The sequence below is a fragment of the Mirounga leonina genome, unplaced genomic scaffold (genome assembly GCF_011800145.1).
Source record: "Mirounga leonina isolate KUSES-001 unplaced genomic scaffold, KU_Mleo_1.0 Mir_154, whole genome shotgun sequence".
In the NCBI taxonomy this organism is placed as follows: Eukaryota; Metazoa; Chordata; class Mammalia; order Carnivora; family Phocidae; genus Mirounga; species Mirounga leonina.
Genome location: NW_023270389.1, coordinates 1,829,190 through 1,848,936, shown reverse-complemented (window position 1 = coordinate 1,848,936; position 19,747 = coordinate 1,829,190). Strand labels below are relative to the sequence as shown.

The 19,747-nt window shown below is 63.4% G+C and overlaps 1 protein-coding gene across 1 annotated transcript; it reads right to left on the bottom strand.

Annotated features, from left to right (window-relative positions):
* Positions 1-1,562: 1,562 nt before the first annotated feature.
* On the bottom strand, positions 1,563-18,347 carry LMNA (lamin A/C). Its single transcript, XM_035009803.1, has 12 exons — positions 17,763-18,347; positions 7,725-7,881; positions 6,336-6,461; positions 5,924-6,094; positions 5,692-5,817; positions 5,072-5,292; positions 4,753-4,975; positions 4,365-4,472; positions 4,134-4,253; positions 3,680-3,769; positions 2,740-3,009; positions 1,563-2,491 (listed from the first exon to the last, which is right to left on the bottom strand). The coding sequence occupies exons 1-12, from the start codon at positions 18,116-18,118 to the stop codon at positions 2,465-2,467; spliced, it is 1,995 nt and encodes a 664-aa protein (XP_034865694.1). The 5' UTR covers positions 18,119-18,347; the 3' UTR covers positions 1,563-2,464.
* Positions 18,348-19,747: the final 1,400 nt, after the last annotated feature.

Below are 19,747 nucleotides of genomic sequence, written 5' to 3'. Positions count from 1 at the left end.
CACGACCTGAGCCGAAGGCAGCCGCTTAACCAACTGAGCCACCCAGGCGCCCAAAACTTTTTTTTTTTTTAAATAAGCTCTTGGGCCCGCCGGGTGGAGGGGCGGGGGGCTGCGCTGCTCGAGCTGACACGTAAGCGCGCGCGGAGGCACCTGCTGCGAGGGTTTCCGCGCAGCCGCCTTGGCCCCCCGAGGGCCCCGCCCGGGCGGCGCTCTGGCGCCCTCAGGTGCCCGTCCCGGGAAGTGCACAGGACGGGCCCCTGGCGCCTCGGCCGGGAGGGGAGGGGGCTCCCACCCCAGGCAGGGGCCGCTTCCTTAAGCGCACAGCCCTCCCTCTCAGCATCTCTCTCCCAGGGGCACCTGGCCGCAGCCCACAGGGAACCAGGGTTTCAGCGGGACTCGGGAGGGCTTGTCCCCTCTTCACGCTGCTTTTTCCAGTCGGTGTCCCCATCATCCCGGACTGTTCACTGCAGCTGGACCCCCTTCCCCAGGGAACACTTACACTTGAGCATCGCTGCTTTTTGTTCGGAGGGGAGTGTGATGTCACAGGAGAAGGGGCTGCGGCCAGAGCCCTGGGATCCTGGCCGCCTACCTGCCGTGTGGCCGTGGGCAGCTAATTCAGAGCCCCCGTTCCCAGGGGCAAAGGGGACAGTACCTCTCAAGACCATGAGGATCCACTGAAATAGGGCGGAGATGCTTTGGAATCTATGACGGGCCAGAGAAAGGTTGCTTACCAGAGCTCACGGTCCCTGTTTGGGCCCCCCTCCCTCCAGGCTCCTCATTCCCTCCCAGAGGCTCAGCTAGTCCTGTCTTGAAATCTATGTCATGGAAATGCCCAGAGATGCCTGCAAAGATGTCTGCTCTGGGAAGCGTTATTTGTAAGAAGCCGCAGAACATTGTAAATGTACGTATATATTTGGGAAAATCGGAAACTATACAAAATGCTTGAAGGCCTCCCCCCACAATGTTGATGGTGGTCATTGTGTCATCGTGCAGTAGCAGAAACGTAGATGACACACCCCTTTGTCCACAGCAGCCCCGTGTTCGGCTTCCACTGGAGTGGAGTCTCCCTGGCGCCCGTTCTGTCCCGAGCTGAGCACAAAGGGACATCAACTGCTCGCTTGCAAAGTCAGTCCTGCTGCCCTGTCTGGCTCCCACACCCTCCTCCCTGCTCATCCTTGTCCCAGGACCCCCAGACCCGGTCCCTATCCCTATCTATGCTCAGGGCCCCCGCGGACAGAAGGCTGTCAGGTACGTGCTGGCTGAAGGGAGGCAGGAAGGCCAGGCCGTCCTTCAGGCTCTGGCTCTCTGAGGGACTTCCGTGAGGACAGAGTCCTGCAGGGGGAGGGCACGGCTTACCCCGAAGCCTCTCCCTGCCAGCCACCAGAGGGTCCTCTGTGTGCCTGAAGTGCTCGGGGCCTCAGCTCGGCTCCCCCAGAGCAGGGGTGAGGCTGGGCAGCAGTGAGCGTGAGGATGTGGGGGACCATGTGAGGTCTGTGTGTGTGTCTGCCCCTCAGGACACTCGGTGACGCCCATCGACAAAGACAGACACCACAGAAGCCAGGGATAGAAACAACTAGTGTATTGATCGGGGGAGGAGAGAAGGGGTGCCGATGGGAAATGGGGAGGCAAGGGGCTCTTTAGTGTTTGCCGAACCACGGACGCACACCCTCTCCCCCTTCTCACCTTCCTCCTCTGGGATGGGGCCACAGCCGGCTCCCACCCTTTCTAGCACCCTCCCTCTCCCTCCTCCCCTGCAGCCACTTGACCTTGACTACCTGGAGGGAGCCCACACTTCGAGCTTCCAGGTGAGGCAGGCTCAGAGAACCTTTCTTCCCCCTTCTCCCACCTCATTCCCATCTCTTGTCTAAATAAAATACAGAAAAAGCAAGTGTGGCTGGTAGTGGGCAGCGCGAGTCACCACGGGGCCGGGGCAGGGGTGGGGCTGGGGGCGGGGCAGGCAGCGGAGCCTCAGCCAGGTGTAGGGGACGGATGGGGGCGGCCAGGGGCCTGGCTCAACCCTCCTCCCTCGGAGGCTGGCAGAGAAGACTCCACACCTGCCTCTCCCGCACCATGTTCACGGGTCCCCGGGGCGGGGGCGGCAGGCGGGGCAAAGAAGCAGAAACTAGGCTCCGTAAAAGCATCCCTTTCCCTTGGCTTCTGGAAGAAGCCCTCTTTGGTTTTAAGGCAGATTTGGAGTTTCCTGGAGGCAGGGGAAAGCAAGGGGAGATTGACATAGAAGGTCTTTTTTTTTTTTTTTTTTTTTTGCTTGTGTTTTCCTTCAGTATAAAACCACTGTAGAAAATAACTTCTCTTAGAAAAAAAAAAAAACAACATAGAAGAAAAAAAACCAAAGGGGTATTTTCTTTGGCTTCAAGCCCCCTCCCGTGAGGTGCAGGGTGGGGTGGGCGTGAGGGGAGGAGGAAGCGGGAGGCCTCCAGCCTCAGCCGGCCCTCCAGGTCCCGGGTTACATGATGCTGCAGTTCTGGGGGCTCTGAGAGAGAGAGGAGGGAGGGAGAGGTGTGAGCGGCAGCGCGGGCCCGTGGCCCTCCCCGCACCCCCAGCCCTGCCCCTGCCCTCCAGTCTGGGGCTCAGACAGGAGGGGCAGGATGCAGGAGCCGACTGTCTAGGATGTCGGGCTGGGGAGGAGGCTCCCACTCCCCCGGGCTGCGGAAGAGAAGGCCTCCCCCCAACGGGGCCCCCTCGTCCTAACCCCGGGTGTGGAGGCAAAGGACCACTCACCTGGGTGCGGGGGCTGGAGTTGCCCAGGAGGTAGGAGCGGGTGACCAGGCTGTCCCCGAAGCCGCCACCCCCACTGCCCCCCACACTGCGGTAGCTGCGGGTGACTGTAACACTGGAGGCCGATGAGCCAGAGGAGATGGATCCGCCCACCTGGGCTCCCGGGCCGCTGGCCGCAGCCTTGTCCGCGGGCTGCCCGCACGTCCCGCACAGCACGGTGCGTGAGCGCAGGTTGTACTCCGCGGGGTCCCCCGAGCTGCTGCAGTGGGAGCCCTGAGGAGGAAGACAAGGCTCAGGCCAACACGGCGAGTCTGGGACTGCGCGCTCCTGCACGCGCCAGCAGGCGGGAAGGCGGGTTCTGTGCCCCGCGGCCCCGAGGGAGGGCCCCCCGGCTGGGAGGAGGGCAGAGGGTCCGGAAGACTGGGGACTGGGAACTGGAGCTGTGGCGGGACTGTGTCCCGGCCACTGGAAGCTGAAGAGGGAGAGGAGAGCGAGCAAGCTTGTAGGGCAGCAGGCGTGCAAAATAAATGGGGCCGGGAGGTGTGAAGAGAACATTCTTGCAGGAAACAAGGGGAGAAATGGGAGCCGTGCATGCAACAGGAGCGGGAAGAGAAAGGAAATGCGTGCGACAGGAGTGGGGGGAGAGAGGCAGGGCCGGGCGCCCCACATCTGTCCTCCCGTCCCCTTCCTGGGAAACAAATCCAGACCCTGTCCGCCGCTCCCACGGGAATGCCCCACGGCATCGGAAGTCCCCACTCCCGTCCTGACCAGCTGAGGGCACCCAGACACCTGGGTTCCCTGTTCAAGGTACAGGGAGGAGAGAAGAAAAGCCAGGGCAGCGCGTGAAGTTCCAAAACATTCTTTAATGAAAACATTTTTGGCAAGGGGAGGCCTGGCTGGGTGCCCGAGTGTGGGCTCGGCCTCAGCGGCGGCTGCCACTCACATGGTGGTGATGGAGCAGGTCATCTCCATCCTCATCCTCGTCGTCCTCAACCACAGTCACTGAGCGCACCAGCTTGCGCATGGCCACCTCCTGCCAGGGACAGGGGACCAGGCCCAGGGTTTAGGGGGTCAGAGCCAGGGCAGGGGCGGGGGGCATCTCCACTCACAGTGACCACCTGCGGTCTGCTGTCCGTGGCGCTGGGGTGGACGAGCTTTCCTTCCCCCGCGGGACGCCGTCAGGCTCCCTGGGCAGGACCGCACAGCTGCCCTTAACGATCCCCGCTGTCTCCCTCCCCTCCTCCTGCTGCTGGGGGCGGGGGGCATCTCCGGGTCTGACCACTGGGTGGAGAGTCTGGGGCCCAGGGCTGCACCGGAGGGAGTTAGGGCAGAGTGGCCGTGACCCGGTCCCCTGGGGGAGCCCTGGCCAGCCAGAGGCCAGCCCGCAGCATACTCACTTCCCCAGTGGAGTTGATGAGAGCCGTGCGCAGGCTGTTCCCACAGCCCCAAGTGTTCTGTGCCTTCCACACCAGGTCGGTGGGGGGGCTATGGGTGGCCCCGGCGCCTGCAGCCCAGATCTGGGGAGGCAGGGTTCAAGGAGGGTGCTCAGTCCAGCGTGCCCACCCTCAGGCCAACCCCTCCCCGCCCAAGGCCGTCCCAGAGTCCCCTCTGGGGACCCTGCCACTCACCGTCACCACCTGCCCAGCCTTCAGGGTGAACTTCGGTGGGAAGCGGTAGGTCAGCAAGGGGTCATCTCCATTCTGGCGCTTGATCTGCCAATTGCCCATGGACTGGTCCTGCCAGGAAGGAAGGGAAGGGGAAGGTGGGGGAGGCTCGTTCAGGCTCCCAGGGCCACGCTGCTCGCGGGCCTGGGCAGGGTCCCTCAGGGAGAACAGCTGAGCTCTGTGGACACCCAGGCGGCACCGGGCACGCTGGGGTCTGGCGGCCAGTGCAGGGCCACCCAGCCCGGGGCCGTCTCTGGGAGGGGCAGCCCTCCGTCCCAACGCCACCCCCTCCTGCTGGGCTCGCTCCCTGCCTGGCCGTAGCCCGAGCCCCAGCCCCAGCCCGGGCGCCCACCTCGCTGGACTTGTTGCGCAGCCGCACGAACTTGCCCTCCTCATCCACCTCCTCCACGGCCACGCGGCCGCTGGTGCGCGCATGCTGCGAGAAGCTGCTGCGGCTCTCCGCGGACTCGAGCTTGCGCTTCTTGGTGACGCTGCCCGACCCCTGCGTCTGCGAGGAGTGGGAGGAGGTGCGGCCTCGGCTGCGCTGCGAGGTGGGGCTGGGGGACAGGCGCAGCCTGGCGAGGGGACACGGAGGGGCCTGGTCAAGGCGGGCAGCGGGCCGGGGCGGCGCGGGCAGCCCCCCACCCCCACCCGGCCCCTCCCCGCCCCACCTCTCCTCCTCGCCCTCCAGGAGCTTGCGGTAGGCGTGGATCTCCATGTCCAGGGCCAGCTTGATGTCCAGCAGCTCCTGGTACTCGTCCAGCTGCTGCTGCATCCTCGCCCGCATCTCCGCCGTCTCCCGCTCCTTCTCGGCCAGCAGCCGCCGGCTGGTGTCGCGCTCGCGGGCCAGCGAGTCCTCCAGGTCCCGCAGCTTCGCCTCCTTGGCCGCCAGCTGGGCGAGGGAGCCGGGGCCAGGTGAGCTCCCAGGGCCCAGGATGGAGGCGCCAGCCACGGCCCCTGCCGTGCGGCCCTCCCCCCGGCTCTCCGCCTCCCCTGTAACTAACCAACATCTCTGCCTGCTCCCCGGGCCACAAACGCACAGCTGGCCAGAACATCGAGCCTTGCGGAGGGTAAGGAGGGCCTCCATTTTCAAACGGGAACACCAAGGCTCTGAGGAGCGAGGGTCATGCCAGGCAGACCAGGTCACTGGACTCTGAATCCTAGGCTCCCCACTCAGTCTGTGGTCCTGGGGGCACGTTCTGTCCCTCAGCCATCCCCTCCCCTCCTTGGGCCCTCCCCTACATCCCTCCTGACCCCTGGCCCCTGGCCCGGAGGGGTGGGGGGGCAGCACCTGCTTCTGCAGCTGGCTGAGCTGGGCCGAGAGGCTGTCGATGCGGATGCGGGACTGTTGCAGCTCCTCGTGCGCAGCCCCCACCAGGTTGCTGTTCCTCTCAGCTGACTGCCTGGCATTGTCCAGCTTCAGGGGAGAACACCAGGTTAGGGCACCCAGAGCTCCCCCGCTCCCCCGGATGGACAGAGGAGGTGGGGGCTGGGGCGCGGGGGATGGGATAGGGGGCAAGCACCTTGGCAGAGTAGGTCTTCTCCAGCTCCTTCTTGTACTGCTCCACCTGGTCCTCATGCTGGGCCCGCAGATCCTGCAGGGCATCCGCCAGCCGGCTCTCAAACTCACGCTGCTTCCCGTTGTCAATCTCCACCAGCCGGGTCTCATGCCGGCGCTTAGTCTCACGTAGCTCCTGGGAGGGACACAGAGCCAAGATCACAACTAGTCCTTGGATCATGAGGCTCAGAGGGCCAAGCCCCCTGCCCAAGCCTATGCTTGAGCAAAGCCACTGTCACCCTCCTTTAACCTGGGGGCTGGGTGCTGGACACCGCCCCCCCCACTCCCCATCCACTAGTACAAGGCAGTCAGGCAGGCAAGGCCTGCACCCAGTTGAGTCCCAGCCCGCTCCTCTGCCCTCGGAGCACCGGCCCCACCTCGCTGTAGATGTTCTTCTGGAAGTCCAGCTCCTCCTTCAGGGTCTGCAGCCTGTTCTCAGCGTCCACCCGCCGCAGCATCTCGTCCTGGAGCTGCTTCTTGGCCTCACCCAGGGCTGCCTCGAGCTGAGAGGAAGGGGGCCGAGGTCAGGGAGAGGGGCCACAGAACATCAGAGCTGCAAGGAAGCTGAGAGTGTCCGCGTCCAGCACAGCCCTTCACGTGTGCAGAGACCGGTGCGGGGGTCGGAGAGCCTCGGCCGGCACCGAGGTCACTGTGTCTCGTCGCGCACAGAAACCGCTCTGGGCGGGTGCTGCGTCCCTCTCTGCACAACACAGCAAGTGCTCTAAAGGAGGTCCAAAAGTACAGAGGAACACAAGGCAAGAAACCAAAGTGTGCCTGGGGGGTGGGGGGCACTGCGGTGACCTCGGGGCGGGGAAGAAGAGCCCGTGCAAAGCCCGGGGGTATGAAGGTGCACTGTGCCCTGCAGGGTCCTCAGGAGGATCAGTAATGCCAGAGCCCGCAGGGAGGGCCGGGCAGCAAGGGGGAGGAGGGGGAGCACCGGAAGGCAGGGGCTGGACCATGAAGAGGTGCCCCTTGTCTGCCACAGAAAGATCTCTGGCGTGGGAGAGGCAGAGCACCTTTCCTAGATTTTGGTCTCCGAAAGCCCCGGCTGCTGGGGGGCAGGGCAGAGCTGGAGGCGGGGGGCCTGGAGGAGACCGGCCCAGCCCAGGCTTTGCAGTCAGCTGGTCAGCCCGCCGGCCTCTCCCATCAGCGGCAGCAGGGCCTGGGAGGGGACAGAGCCCACGATGGGGGCTCGGCAACTGACGCGGGTCGTGACCCTGCTCTGAGCATGGTGGGAGCAAGCCAGCTTTCCTAGATCCTGTCCCAAGCCTGCGATACGAGACGGGAGGCAGGACGGATGGTGAAGGGTTTTGAAGGTAGAGACAACCACGTACATGCCAAGCATTAAGAACATGCGTCCCGAATGTGATTAGCCCTCCACTCCCGACTCAGGCTCTCTGACAGCACAGCCAAACCAGGAGGGACTGGCCACACACGATTCCTTGCAAAGTTACGTGGAAGTGGCTGTGGGCTATTTTATTTATGAACGTAAGCTCTACACCTGACGCGGGGCTCCCCCTCACGGCCCCGAGATCAAGAGTCGCACACCGTACCCACTGAGCCGGCCGGGCTCCTGTGCTGGATGTCCGGGAGCAGAGGGGGCTGCAATAAGGTGGGCATGGGGGGCCGGGGGCCGGCAGGGGTACGGCCCTGATGCCGTGTCCCTGGGGCGGGACACACAGCAACGGGGCTGGAAGGCTGAGTAGGGTGGCCGGCATTTGTCCGGCGGGAGGCAGGGTCACGGCTGGCCCAGAGGGTGGCCTCACCTTGGCCACCTGGCCCCGCAGGTCATGAAGCTCGCCCTCCAGCGTGCGCTTCTCGCTGAGTGCAGTGCTCAGTGCGGCCTCCTTGGAGTTGAGCAGAGCTTCCAGGTCCTTGAGCCGGGCCTGGGCGGCCATCAAGTCGCCCTCCTTCTTGGTATTGCTAAGGAAGCAAGGGAAGAGTGGGCTTAGGAGGAGTCTGTGTCCCCAGGGAGAACCAGGGCGCCCCCCGGGGGGAGCCAGAAGTCCCCTCCCAGAGGCAGCCCGGCCGCAGCCCAGCGTGCCTGTCCCGCAAAGTGCCAGCAGAGGGCAGCCTCCCTCTTGGCTTGTTTGTCTCCGCCTGCCCCTGGGGCTGGACTCCCACTCCCCCCAAGGTCCCCCAAACCCCCTTCCTGCTTCTCTACCCTTCCCATGACTCAGTGCTCAGGAACGTGCCGCGGGCCAAGGGCACAGCGCAATCCCATGAGATGAATGCTTTTCCCTCTCTCTCCTCCCATTCCTTCCCAAAGAGACAGGGCCACCTTTGTCTCCTGCCCCTTCCCACACAGGGCCTTAACCTTCTGCCTGACTCCACCTACCCTCCATTAGGCCAGGCTCCCTCCCTGCAGGGGCCCAGACAGCCAGGCTCCCAGCCCTGGGGTCCATGCCTCCCTACCACAGCTGGAGCCCCAAAAGTATGGGTCACTTCTCCTAGCCCCTTTTACACACAACGGGGACGGTCTGGTTAAAACTCAGGGAGGAGGACAGCCACCCGTCCCTTTCTCAGACCCAGTCTAGGTCCCCTGATTGGGGCCCAGCACAGGGTTCCAGCCGCCCTCCCTCTGGGCCTTATCAGAGCTTGAGAGAATACTAAGCCCTACCCTTCGGCAAGCCTCAGCATCTGGCTCCAGATGTGGCCCCTGGGTCTCCAGGTCCATCTGGGCTCCAGCCTGGAGCCTCCCTACTCCTCAAACTGGGTAAAGCTTTAGCCAAATAACCAAATAAACGGGGCTTGCCTCTGCCACCTCCCTCCCTTTCTGGGCCCTGACTGTTTTTGCCAGATAGTGAACTAGAGACATAGAGGGGTCCAAACCTCTGGGAAACCCAAGAACTTTCCAGATGTGATGATCCCTTCACCAATATCTGGTGAGAGAAAGCAGCAGCCCCGGAGATGAAGGGAAGGAGAAGGAGCCCAGGGCCTGGCCCGGCTGCCCTCTCTAACTCCTCAGTCCAGAGCATGAGCCACATGACAGGAGGGGAAAGGAAAACCAAACGTTGGCGGGAGGGTGGGGGTGGAATTCTGGATTTCTGTCCTGGAAGGAAGAAAAGTGGCCCCGCCAACATTTTTTTCCTCCGCAGAAGCCCTCAGCTCCAAGAGACCCAGCGGTGCCCCGTGAGGCCGCGGGAGCCTTGAGGAAGCTCTGCAGGGAGCAGCCCAGACAGGCGGCTTCTCCTGCCACCAGCTCAGAACTTGTCAAACGGAGTCACTGGTCTCCAGCAGGGCCCCACCAGGAGGGGGACACAGTGACACACAGCTGGGGGGGGGGAACGCTAAGACCTGGAGGGGGTGCCCCCCCACAGGTTCGCTTGTCCGGCCGGCCGTGGCCAGGCCTCAGAACATCAGAACAAGCCATTTGACACAAGAGCGGTGGTCTCCCGCGAAAAGAGGCCCTTCCAGCCCCAGAGGATGTCTCCCCTCCTCCGTCTCAGCCAGAAAAGCTAAAAATAAAGTCAAAACCCAGCTCAGGTTTTGGCTGCCATCCGGCCCGGCCCCTGGCTGGGAGCACAGCCCCAACTTTCCATGACTTCAGAACTTCTCCGAAGCTGAGCCAGCTGCAGGGGGAGGAACGAAGAAGAAGAAACCGCTGGTAAAGTGAAGCCACGCAGCGGAGCGGACTGCGGCTCCTGGGCTGGCCCCAAGGCGCAGGGCCTGCCCCGCAGAGGCCTCTCCACCCTGCAGCCTGCGCGGCTGCCGCCCTCGGGACCGGGAGCTCGGAAAGGAGCCCGCGGGGCGGCCAGTGCAGGCCCCCCCCTTTCACAGAGGTAGAAGTAAAGGGCCGGGTGCCGGCCTGCAGGCGGCGGTGGCCCGGGGCCGGGGTCACAGTCAGCCCTGCTGCCGGGGCCCCCCTCCCCGCGCTGCCCTCCTCCGCCTGGGCTCCCGAGGGCGCGTGCGGGGAACCGGCCTTCCCGCCAGGGCGCAGGGCCCCGGGCTGAGAGCAGACGAGCTGCGCCTGCCCTCTGCCAGCTCCTCGCACCCACTGCTCGCCCAGACGGTGGTGTTGGTAACAACAGGAACCAGAACGCGAAGGCAGCAAGCGCGCCCGCGGGCGGATGGTGTGGCCCGGCGCCCTCCCCGGCACCGAGGACAGGAGGCACAGAGGGTCGCGTCCAGGGGCCGGTGGCAACCGGCAGCAGAGTGGCCAGCAGGGCTGGTTAGCCTCAGCCCAGCCCTGAGCGCGGCCTCCAAAGCAAGGGGGGGGGCGATGTTTCCCTCCGGGCAGCCGCAGCGGGAAACCGCCAGCACACGGGGAGGGGAAGGGGGGCCCTGGCGGTTCTCTCGGTCAGGCTGGGGAGCTCCCAGCGTGCGGAAGAAGCCACTGTCACCCACAGCTCAGGAGCTGTGGCCAGGGAGCCACACACCCACCCCGAGAGACGGCTGGGGGTGGTGCGGAGCCCCGCGCCTCGCCTGCCTGCTCCCCTGGCTTGCCGGCCTAGGCCTAGGCCCCCACCCTGCCCCCAGCAGGGACCCCAAGCTGACCCTGGCCAGGTGGTCAGCCCCTCAGGGGCCAGGGCCACTGGGGCTGGTGGGGAGCAGGGTGGGGGGGCGGCCGGGCGCCCAGGAGGGCGAGGCCGGGGCTGCAGGTGACTCATCCTCGGGCAGACAATACCCAGGCAGCGGTCGGGAAATCCTCCAGTACTCACAGGGGAGACCCTGACTCTGCCCACGTCCTGCGCCAGTCCGTACGTCCAGGTCCCCCGAGCGCAGGATGCTCCCCAGGGCCCCGTGAGGCCAGCAGGGCTGGGCATCCATTTCTGCCTCCCCCCACAGCTGCCACAGCCCATCTCTGGAGGGACAGGCGGGTGCGGGGCACGGCCGGAGGCTGTGGGTCTGCAGAGCGGAGGTGGCGGGTGGGCCAGGCCTCGGGGGCAGCAAAGGGGCCGGGTGCTGGCCCGCCCACTGAGTCACCCTCCTCAGCCCAGCTCCCACGCCAGATACGGAAGCCAGGCCGCCCAGGCCTGTTTGGGACCCGTTGCTAGGGGCAACCTGCTAGGCCGCAAGGGGGAGGCCCTCATTTCCTCCTCTGCGGGCTGAGGAAGACAGGGGGGACAGAGCTCAGGCCACCCTCCAAATAAGAAGGGGGAGGGGAAGATGGCCACGGGGGCTCCGAGGAGCTGGCCCAGCCCCGCAGGGGCTCCCTCCCGCCCCCTCCGGCCCCTCCATCTCACCGGCACATGGAGTTCCCCATGGCTGGGCGACCCCAGGACAGGAGGGAGGGGAGGGGAGAACAGGATCTCTGAGCCCCACAGGGAAGGGCGCCCCCTGTGGCAGGGCAGGGCAGGGCAGGGCAGGGCAGGGTGGGTGTGTAGGCAGCAGGGAGCTCTTCCCTTTCCTCCCAGGACTCAGACCCGGGCCCAAGCTGACTTCCTGCCAGTGAGGGGCGTCTCCCCTGGCCAGCCGCCTCTTTGTTCCAGCAGCCCCTCCCCTGCAATCTGTCCTTCCCTCCCTCTGGCCATCCAAGTCCACCCCCATGGTTGCAAGGCCTCAGCCCTGCCCTGGCACTCTGCCCCCTCCCCCACCACGTGCTCTGCTGTTTTTACCTGCTGGTTTACACTGTCCACTTACGTCTGGGGCTTTTCCTGTCTGTGCCTGGAATGCCTTTGGGCGAGCAGTTCACAGGCCCCAGGCTCCTGGCCGGGCCTCCTCCTGGGCCAACCCCTGCACGGTCACAGCTGGGGAAACCAAGCCCTGGACCAGGGAAGGCTTACCCACAGGGTCACCTGAGGACACTCACAGCAGACAGGGACAGAGCACCGAAAATGGCAGTGGTGAAGCAGGGGGGCACGGGGGGGCTGGGGGGGGGCTCAGGCACCCAGGAAGCAAAGCCTGGGAGGCGCATCCCCCTCGGCCTCCCCAGGGTGATGCCGTCCAGATGCACACGCTCCCACAGCCGCGTGCGAAGCCATGGGCTTGGACGTTCCCCACCCCGAAAAGGACCCACTACTTGGTTGCCTGGCTGGGCTGTGGGTCGGCCACCACTTTCTGGTTTGGGCAGGATGTGGGAAGACGGGACATGTGGGCCTCGAGGTACCAGCGTTCGCAGGTAAAGAGACCTTCAGAGGAGAACTGAGGTGGGACGGGTGCTTCCTGGAGCCTTCTGAGTGCCTTACAGCTGGAGAGCACAGGCGGGCCCCTCAGGGTGGACCCCAGCCCGACCTCCCCACACGGGCATGGGCACAGCCCTGCTGCCACGTGCCTCTCTTGGGTGTGACGCCACTGCTCCTGTCTGGGGTTCAAGGCCCTAAGATCCCTGTCCAGAGCCACGGGGCTCCGGCTGTCCCCGCCGCGGACAAAGCCAGGTGGTGCTCCAGGCCGGGGGCGGGGGCTGGAGGCAGAGAAGAGGGCCGGGAGGCCTGTGGACATGTTCAGACGCAACTCCAGCAGAGGCAGGGCTGGCAGGGGGCCAGGCCTGAGTCACAGCTGCTGGGTGTATCCACGTGGCATTGTACCGAGGCAGGGGGGGCCCGCGGCCAGAGGCTGGGCCTTGGGGTACTGCACAACAGGCAGCCGGCTTCCTGACCCACTGCTCTCTCAAGGTCCCTGCCAACTCCACTTTCCTTCTTCTTGGCCTATCTCTCCAGAAGTCACGCCCGCGTTGTCATGGCAATGCAGGGCTGAGGCCTGGCGACAGACCAAAAGAAGTAGGGGCATGGCGGGGATAGCCTAGGAAGAGGTCAAATGTCCTGGGGGGAGAGGGAGGGAGGCCACCAGCCAAAGGGAGGGACATTTAGGGGATCCCCACAAGAAGCGGACTCAGAAGTCCCTTCTTTAGGATGCATTAACTCTCCATCTGGTGGCTTATGCTTATTAACCCCGTGACAGCAAGAGGGGGTGGGAGCCACACCCCAAGATCAGTAAAGGAAGTGGGAGGACCTAGGAGTTCTGGTCCCACTGCATTCCAGCTCCAGCCTAGGAAGGTGGGACTTTCTCTCAGGGCAGAGGTGTCAGCTTAGAGCTTCAGGAGAAGGGGGGGCCTTGGAAATCCCCATCCTTCCAATGCCCAGAAAATGGGCCCCTTGTTATGAGGGTCTCTAGCTCCTCCGATCCAGCCCTAAAGGGACACGTGTGTTCTGTCCCCTCCATTTGTCCCCCATGCTAGTCCTGCCCTCGTCCCTCTTGCTGCTACGGAGCAAGAGCACCCATTGTCCTCCTCGATAAAAGGTTACCCCAAGCCCTTCCTTCTCCCACCGAGCAAGCTCAGGGTCTCCCGCCTGCTCTCCACTCTGCCCTCTACCGTGACTCAGCTCCTCTGCCAGGCCTGGGATCCCAGCCAGAATGAATCCTGGCTTCCTCTCCCACAGAGGGGCAGGGAGCACCCCCGCCCTGCCCCCTCCTTCCCAAACTCTGTCCCCTTCCAGGACCTCCTCACAGCCCGACCTCAGGCTGGGGGAGCCGGAGTGGGTGCAGGAAGGGAAGTGGGTAGGCAGCCCAAGGTCAGCCGCACCTCCGCTGGCTGGCCCGCTCTGAGGCAACGGCGTGGCTCTTCCCAGGGAGAGCGTCCCTGCCACCCCGTGGCACTCAGGCCGTCCTGCGTAACACGGCCCTTTCCACCGTCCTGGAAGGAGACGCGTGACGACCAAGTGTCCCTTCTTACTAGCAATAAAAACAAAGCATAAACCAGGAACTTCATTAACTGTCCGCACAAACTTTCTGTGAGAAATCAAGAAGCGTGCCTGTATTTTTCATTCCACAGCTTGTGGGAAACGTTTCTATTGAGAATAGCGTTGGCCATTAATTATATTCACATTAAGTGGATTTGATTTTAACATTTATAGCTTGGTACTTTAGAGGACTATTTTCTCACTTTGTGGGTCACTGTGCTGCTTTGAAACCTAAGGGATCTCTGGAGACCTTCTGCTCTAACCCCTTTATTTCATAGCTGGGGAAATCCAGAGAGGGAAGGCGATTGGCTCAAGGTCACACAGCAGCGTCGCAGCAGGACCAAGCCTAGGACTAAGGACATCGAGGCCCAGGACCGTTTCTACTACCTCATACTACCTGTCATTCTGCTGGTGGGCGACCTCATTAAGGGAGACCCTGCTGCCGTTCTCCGGACATTCCCAAGAATACCAGAGCTTGGCCGGAGTCACTTTCAGTACACTGGGGCTCCAGGAGGCGGGAATGGGGCACACTGCCCTGGGGCTAGGCCTCTGAGCTGGACCTGGGGGAGCTGGGGGAGGAAGGCTGGGGGGGTGGGCAGAGGCACAGCTGGGAGGTGAAGGCGTCACCAACCAGTTGCTCCCCCAGCTGTCCCTGGCTTCAGCCCTGACACTGAACTACTGAATCCCGGAGGTGGGGAGCGGGGGCGGGGGCAGGACTGGGGATGAGGGGCATATCCTCTGCAAGAGTAAGGCTCAGAATGGAGGCTGACGGGTACCAGCCAGGGGCACTGGTCACAGGAAGGCAGTCGGGAAGCCGAGCAGGAATTACTCTCTTTTGTTTCTCTTGGGCTCCTCAAGTAGTGCCCTCCTTCACTGCCTTTGAATCAGAACGTTGACTTCAGGGTGGGGGTGGCAGCGAGAGATAGCACCAGGGGCTCCCTCGGGTGAGGACAGGGGCCCAGGTTTCCTCAAAGGCCTCCATCCCTGTTCCCTAGGTCTCTGCCAAAGGGCACAGCCTCCTTCGGGTCCAGGTAGACACCCAAGGACAAGTCCCAAGAGAGGAATACCCAGCCTTCCAGAGCTCTGAGGATCCATGGCCTGGCAGGGTCATGGGTCTTTCCAGGTACAGGGTAGAGCTAAGGCTGGGTATTAGCAGACCCTGGCAGGTCCCACTGGTCTCAGAGCAGAACCTCCAGACGGCAGGAGTGAGCCTCGGCCACCCGGCCCCACCCTCAGGACCCCCCCACCTGTCCTCTAAGCCAGAAGAAGTCAGGCCTCGTGATACAGGCACTCATCTGGAAGTCAGAAGGCCTGTGCTCAAGTCCTGACCCATCACCCTCTTGCTGTGTGACACAGGACAAGCCTCTGCACCTCTCTGGCCGAATGAGCGCTAGGATGAGCCTGGGCCTCCACTTCCCTGCCCAGCCCCACTGCCCCGAAGGCAGACAATACAGGAAGTTGTCAAGCACCCAGCCTCGTCCGGGGGGGAAGAGGAACTTCTGCTTTGTGGGCCCAGGATCTCCCCACTTCTGACTCAGTCTTCCTCCACCATTCCCATGTGGGCAGGCGTAGGCCCAGCTCCGAGCTGCAGCCCCGTAACAGGACTCAGCTCTGGAACCAACCACCTGTTGCACTCTGCCCATCGGGGCCCTGGCTCCAGACCACCAGCAGAGGTCCCAAGGAAGAAGGCAGGAAAGGCTCCCAGGATGCAATGGGGAGCAGGGGGAGAAGATGCAGGCATTCAGGCCCCCATCCCTCCCTTTAAGACATCTGCCATCTCCACCCTGTGTCGCTGTCTCTTGTAAAGCCACCAGGGTGGAAGGGAGGGGGGCAGCATCTGAGTCATCTACCCAGCTGTCATGCCTGGGATGGGGCCCAGCTCTAAGCCTGGACCCCAGGGGGGCCTTCCCTGGTGTTTTCAGCTCCCCGTCCTTGCCACACTTAGGTGTCCAAATACTTCAGACTCCAGAATACACAGAATGTGTGTGTGGGTACTGGGGGGTTTGTTTCTGCTTGGAGCCTATAACCCAGCCCAACGAGAGGGCACCTTAAAGCCCTGGGTGTGGTCAAGGTACCAGGCTGGGTCAAGGGGATCTTGCAGATGGCTCTGCACCCCAACCAGACGCCTGGCCCTGAACTCTGAGCTCTAATTAAACATTAAACCGGACAACACCTTCTCTCTAGGCTTGAGTGGGAGGAGTTAGGAAAATGCCTTTCTTCCTCTCCCAAATTCTTCATTCTACTCTTCTCCGCCTTGTCCTGGGCACAGCAACAAAAAGAAGCACCCAATCTTGGCTCCTCCCACTGGGGACAGAGAAGGGGACAGACACCCCAGTCGGAGCCCCCTCTGTCTCCACCCTGCCTCCCAGCAGCCGGAGATCCAGGTGTGCAAACCCACCGCCCTCTTCCGGAAGCCCAGCCTCCCCAGCCAGGATCAGAGGGGGAGAAGAGAGGCAGATGGCTAAATATAACCAGTGCACACACCACCCCCGCCCCTGCCCCACGTGCACACACACCCGCCTGCCGTCCCAGGCCTGGACAGCTGCACCGAGAGGCCGAGGAGACAGCCTGGCGTGGCTGGGTTAGCAAGGGATGGCTGACTCTACTTATCCTGTCTCCCGATCAATGTCCTCGCCACAGAAAGACCTGCTGAGAATGCCCTTCACAGGAATGGGCAACGGTGGACTATTTTAGCACACTAATTCTCTGGGCACCACCCCCTCCCCCCAGCTTGCCTCCTGTCTGTCCCGCTAGCTCAGTTGTTCATGTCACTACTGCAAAAGACAGGAGTGATCTCTGTCAAAAGTCCCCCCCCAAAGTCAACCTGTTTGTCTGTGTGCCCAGTTTCCACCTACTCTTCAGGGGGGGATGGACCCACCATGCCCACTAGGCCAGGGGCCTGGCCGGTGAAGGGCAGAAAGAGCACTGGATAGAGAGAGGCTCCGAGGAAGGCAAGAGTTTGGAGAAGAGGATTAAAAGACAGGGAAAGAGGGGAAGTCAAGCCGTGGGGCCCCCCACCCCAGGGATCTCAAGCACCTTTAGTGCTCCTTGGCTTGGGTGTTCATAGAGAAAAGGGGCACAGGGAGGAGGAAAGCAAATTCTCGGAGGCTAGGAAAGGATGGCCTAAACTTCCAGGCTCCAAAGGCCTTTTGAGAAAAGAGGGTGGAGTCAAGTAGGGTGGGGTCGGGTGGGGCAGGGATGGGTGAGGTAGGAGTGGCCTGAAGTGCCCAACGGCCGCATTTCAAAAATGTCGCTGTATTCCAGCAGTTTCATAAGGCAAAGAGCAAAACCCGTCAGGGGCCGAGTGGACAGGGCACAGCAAAGACTGCTCGGAATGAAAGGGGCTCACCCCAAGCAGAAAGGCAGGGAAGAGCAGAGCCCCCAAGGGCCCAGACACCAGGCCCAGGGCCCAGGGGAGTGCACCAGACCTGGGCATAACACAACTTCCTGAGCCGGAGCCTCTGTCCTCTGTCTCCCTCCCTCTCCTGCATTCCTGGGCCAAGCAGGCCAAGGGCTGTGGGAGCTGCGGGGGAGCCGTGCTCCTGGAGCCGTTTGGAGGGCCTGTCAGAGCCCAGGGAAGGTCCCAGACATTCAGGGAGTGGAGGAGAGCTTCCCAACTCCTCAAACCCTGGAAAGAGTTGTGCGGCGGGAGTCACCTCCATGTCCCTGCCTGGCTAACCTCTCTCCAGCACCACTGGACATCTGCCAGCAGGGGTGCCCTGTCTTAATAGGCATCATGTGTCCAGACACAGGCTGGGCAAAGTTGGCACAGTTCCAAGCCAGCCAAGAAAGTTCTAACAGGACCCTTTCACCCACTCCAGTGTGTCCTGAGCGCCCAGATTTCTCAGACCCGGCCGCGCTCGCTGTTCTTTGCCCAAGCCCCTGCCCCTAGCTCCAAGTGGCCGGCCACCCCCACCCAGACAGAGGGGGGCCTGCCAGCAGCCCTTACTCGGCCCTGATGCCCCCACCGTTCCCTATACAGGCCGCCCTCTGCCAGAGACCCCTCCCTTCTCTGTCCTGTCTTGACAATGTCCCTTGGCACGGCCAGTCACCCGCTGGGGCAGTTCCGGGCAGGGAGGGGACTATCAGGCCAAGTTATCGGCCGGCCGCTGGAGTCGGACTGCGACGACGGTCCGCCCACCCCCTCCGCTCCCGCCCCGCGCGCCGCCACCTGGCCGCACTCACCGCGCTTTGAGCTCCTTGAACTCCTCGCGCACTTTGCTCAGCTCCAGCTGCAGGCGGGCGCGCTCCTTGGCCACCGAGTCGAGGGTCTTGCGGGCATCCCCGAGCTCGGCCTCGTAGGCGGCCTTGATACCGGACACCTCGCGGCTGACCACCTCCTCGGACTCGGTGATGCGAAGGCGCAGCCCTGCGTTCTCCGTCTCCAGCGAGCGCACACGGTCGATGTAGACCGCCAGGCGGTCATTGAGCTCCTGCAGGTCCTCCTTCTCCTGCAACCGGGTGATGCGGGTGGGCGACAGCGGGGTGGAGCCGGCCTGCGCCCCGCTGCGGGTGGCGCGCCGCTGGGACGGGGTCTCCATGGCCGGCAGGGTGGCAACGCTGCCCGCGGGGCAGAGGTCCCGGGAAGGGCGCGGGGCTCGGGCCGAAGGGCAGAGACTGCTCGGGGTCGGAGCGCGCGGGCCGGCTGGCTCTCGGCGGGCTCCTGGCAGGCGTGGGGTCTGGGCCGGGCGCTGTCGGACCTCGGGATCCGGGTGCGCTGCTGGGGCTGCGGCGCTCCCGCGGACACTCTGAGTCACCGACGCCGGGCAGAGGCTCTAATAGGTCTAGGGAGTGGGAGGAGGGGCCGCCGCTCTTAAAGGGGCCGCGGCACACCCGCAGCGGGAGGTGAGGGGGCGGCGAGGAGGGGCGAGGACGCGGCGCGGCGGCGGAGCGGGGCTCCACCCTGTCCCGCGCGCCCGCTCGGCCTGGGGCTTCTCCCGTCTTGAGTCTGCCTGCTCGAGGGTTCCCGGCTGCAAGCTCGCCCCCACCGGCTCCGGCCTTCCGGGGTAGAAGGCCGAGCCAAGGCTGAGAGTGGGTGGGCAAAGGGCAGGAGGAAGAGGGAAAGCGGCTGTAGGGGCCGAGGAGGGCCAGGCAGGCAGATCCAGGAAAGGTGGGGGGAGGACTGAGGCTGGTGCCCATTAGGGTGACTCACTCTTCTTCCACCGCTGGCTCCCCCTTTCCTCCCCATAGTAATAGTGAGTCACCCCTACCCCCCTCCACATGTGGGCAGCCCATTCAAAGCAGCATCTCAGTGTGCCAGGGTGGGGTTGGGAAGGAATGCCTGGGCTCCCTGGGGCGCCCTGCTGCAGGGAAATTCTGGATCCTGAGTTCCTTTAACCCTCAAATTTGGGGCAAGGACCAGAAGTTTGGGGTCCCTCTTTTCCTATCTTCTGCCCCAACTTTGCCCTTCAAAACCAAGCATTGGGTCTTGGACCCCAGCACCAAGCTACAGACCCCCACAGAAAGCCAACAGTAGGACCCCGGCACTTGCGCCCATCTCCTGCCCCCTTCCTTTGGACCCAAACAACTGGAAAAAGAGGCTGCCTAGGTTCTTCCCCCTTCAGTCCCTTTCTACTCCTTCTACCCCACCCCACCAACTCCAAGACTGTACTTATTTTTTTTTTCCAGGACTGTACTTATTTTAATGGATAATTTAAAACAGATACCAGAGCTGTGTGTGCATTCATCACGTTGCCAGGACACCAGGTCCCAGATTCTTGTGGTTCCCAGAGGGGCCTGAGAGGGGGAGCAGGGCAGGGGCTGGACAGCCAGTGGGGGGTCTCTGTCCTGGTTTCAACCAGGGAGGCAGTGCTGGGGGGCTGGGACAGCAAAGACCCCACAATCCTTCTGGCTGCACTTATCCCTACATACCTCTGTGGCCAGGTCTGCTTTGCCACTGGATCACCCAGGTCCCCAGGCGTCCCCACCCCAGGCTCCGGAGCCTCCATCCTCAGGCCTCACCAAGGACTCCTCTGATCAGCCTTCTACTCCCCTCCCCTAATCCTGGCCCTGGTCCCACCGGCCACCCCATCCTCTCTAAGAGGTGGCAGGGCCGAGGTTCCAGAACCCAAGTGCGTTCATGTCCTGCCCCTGTGCCTCCCACGGCTTCTTCTCTGGTGAAGAACCCAGAAAACTCAATTATGTTGCTAACGCCTACAGGTCCAGGATAT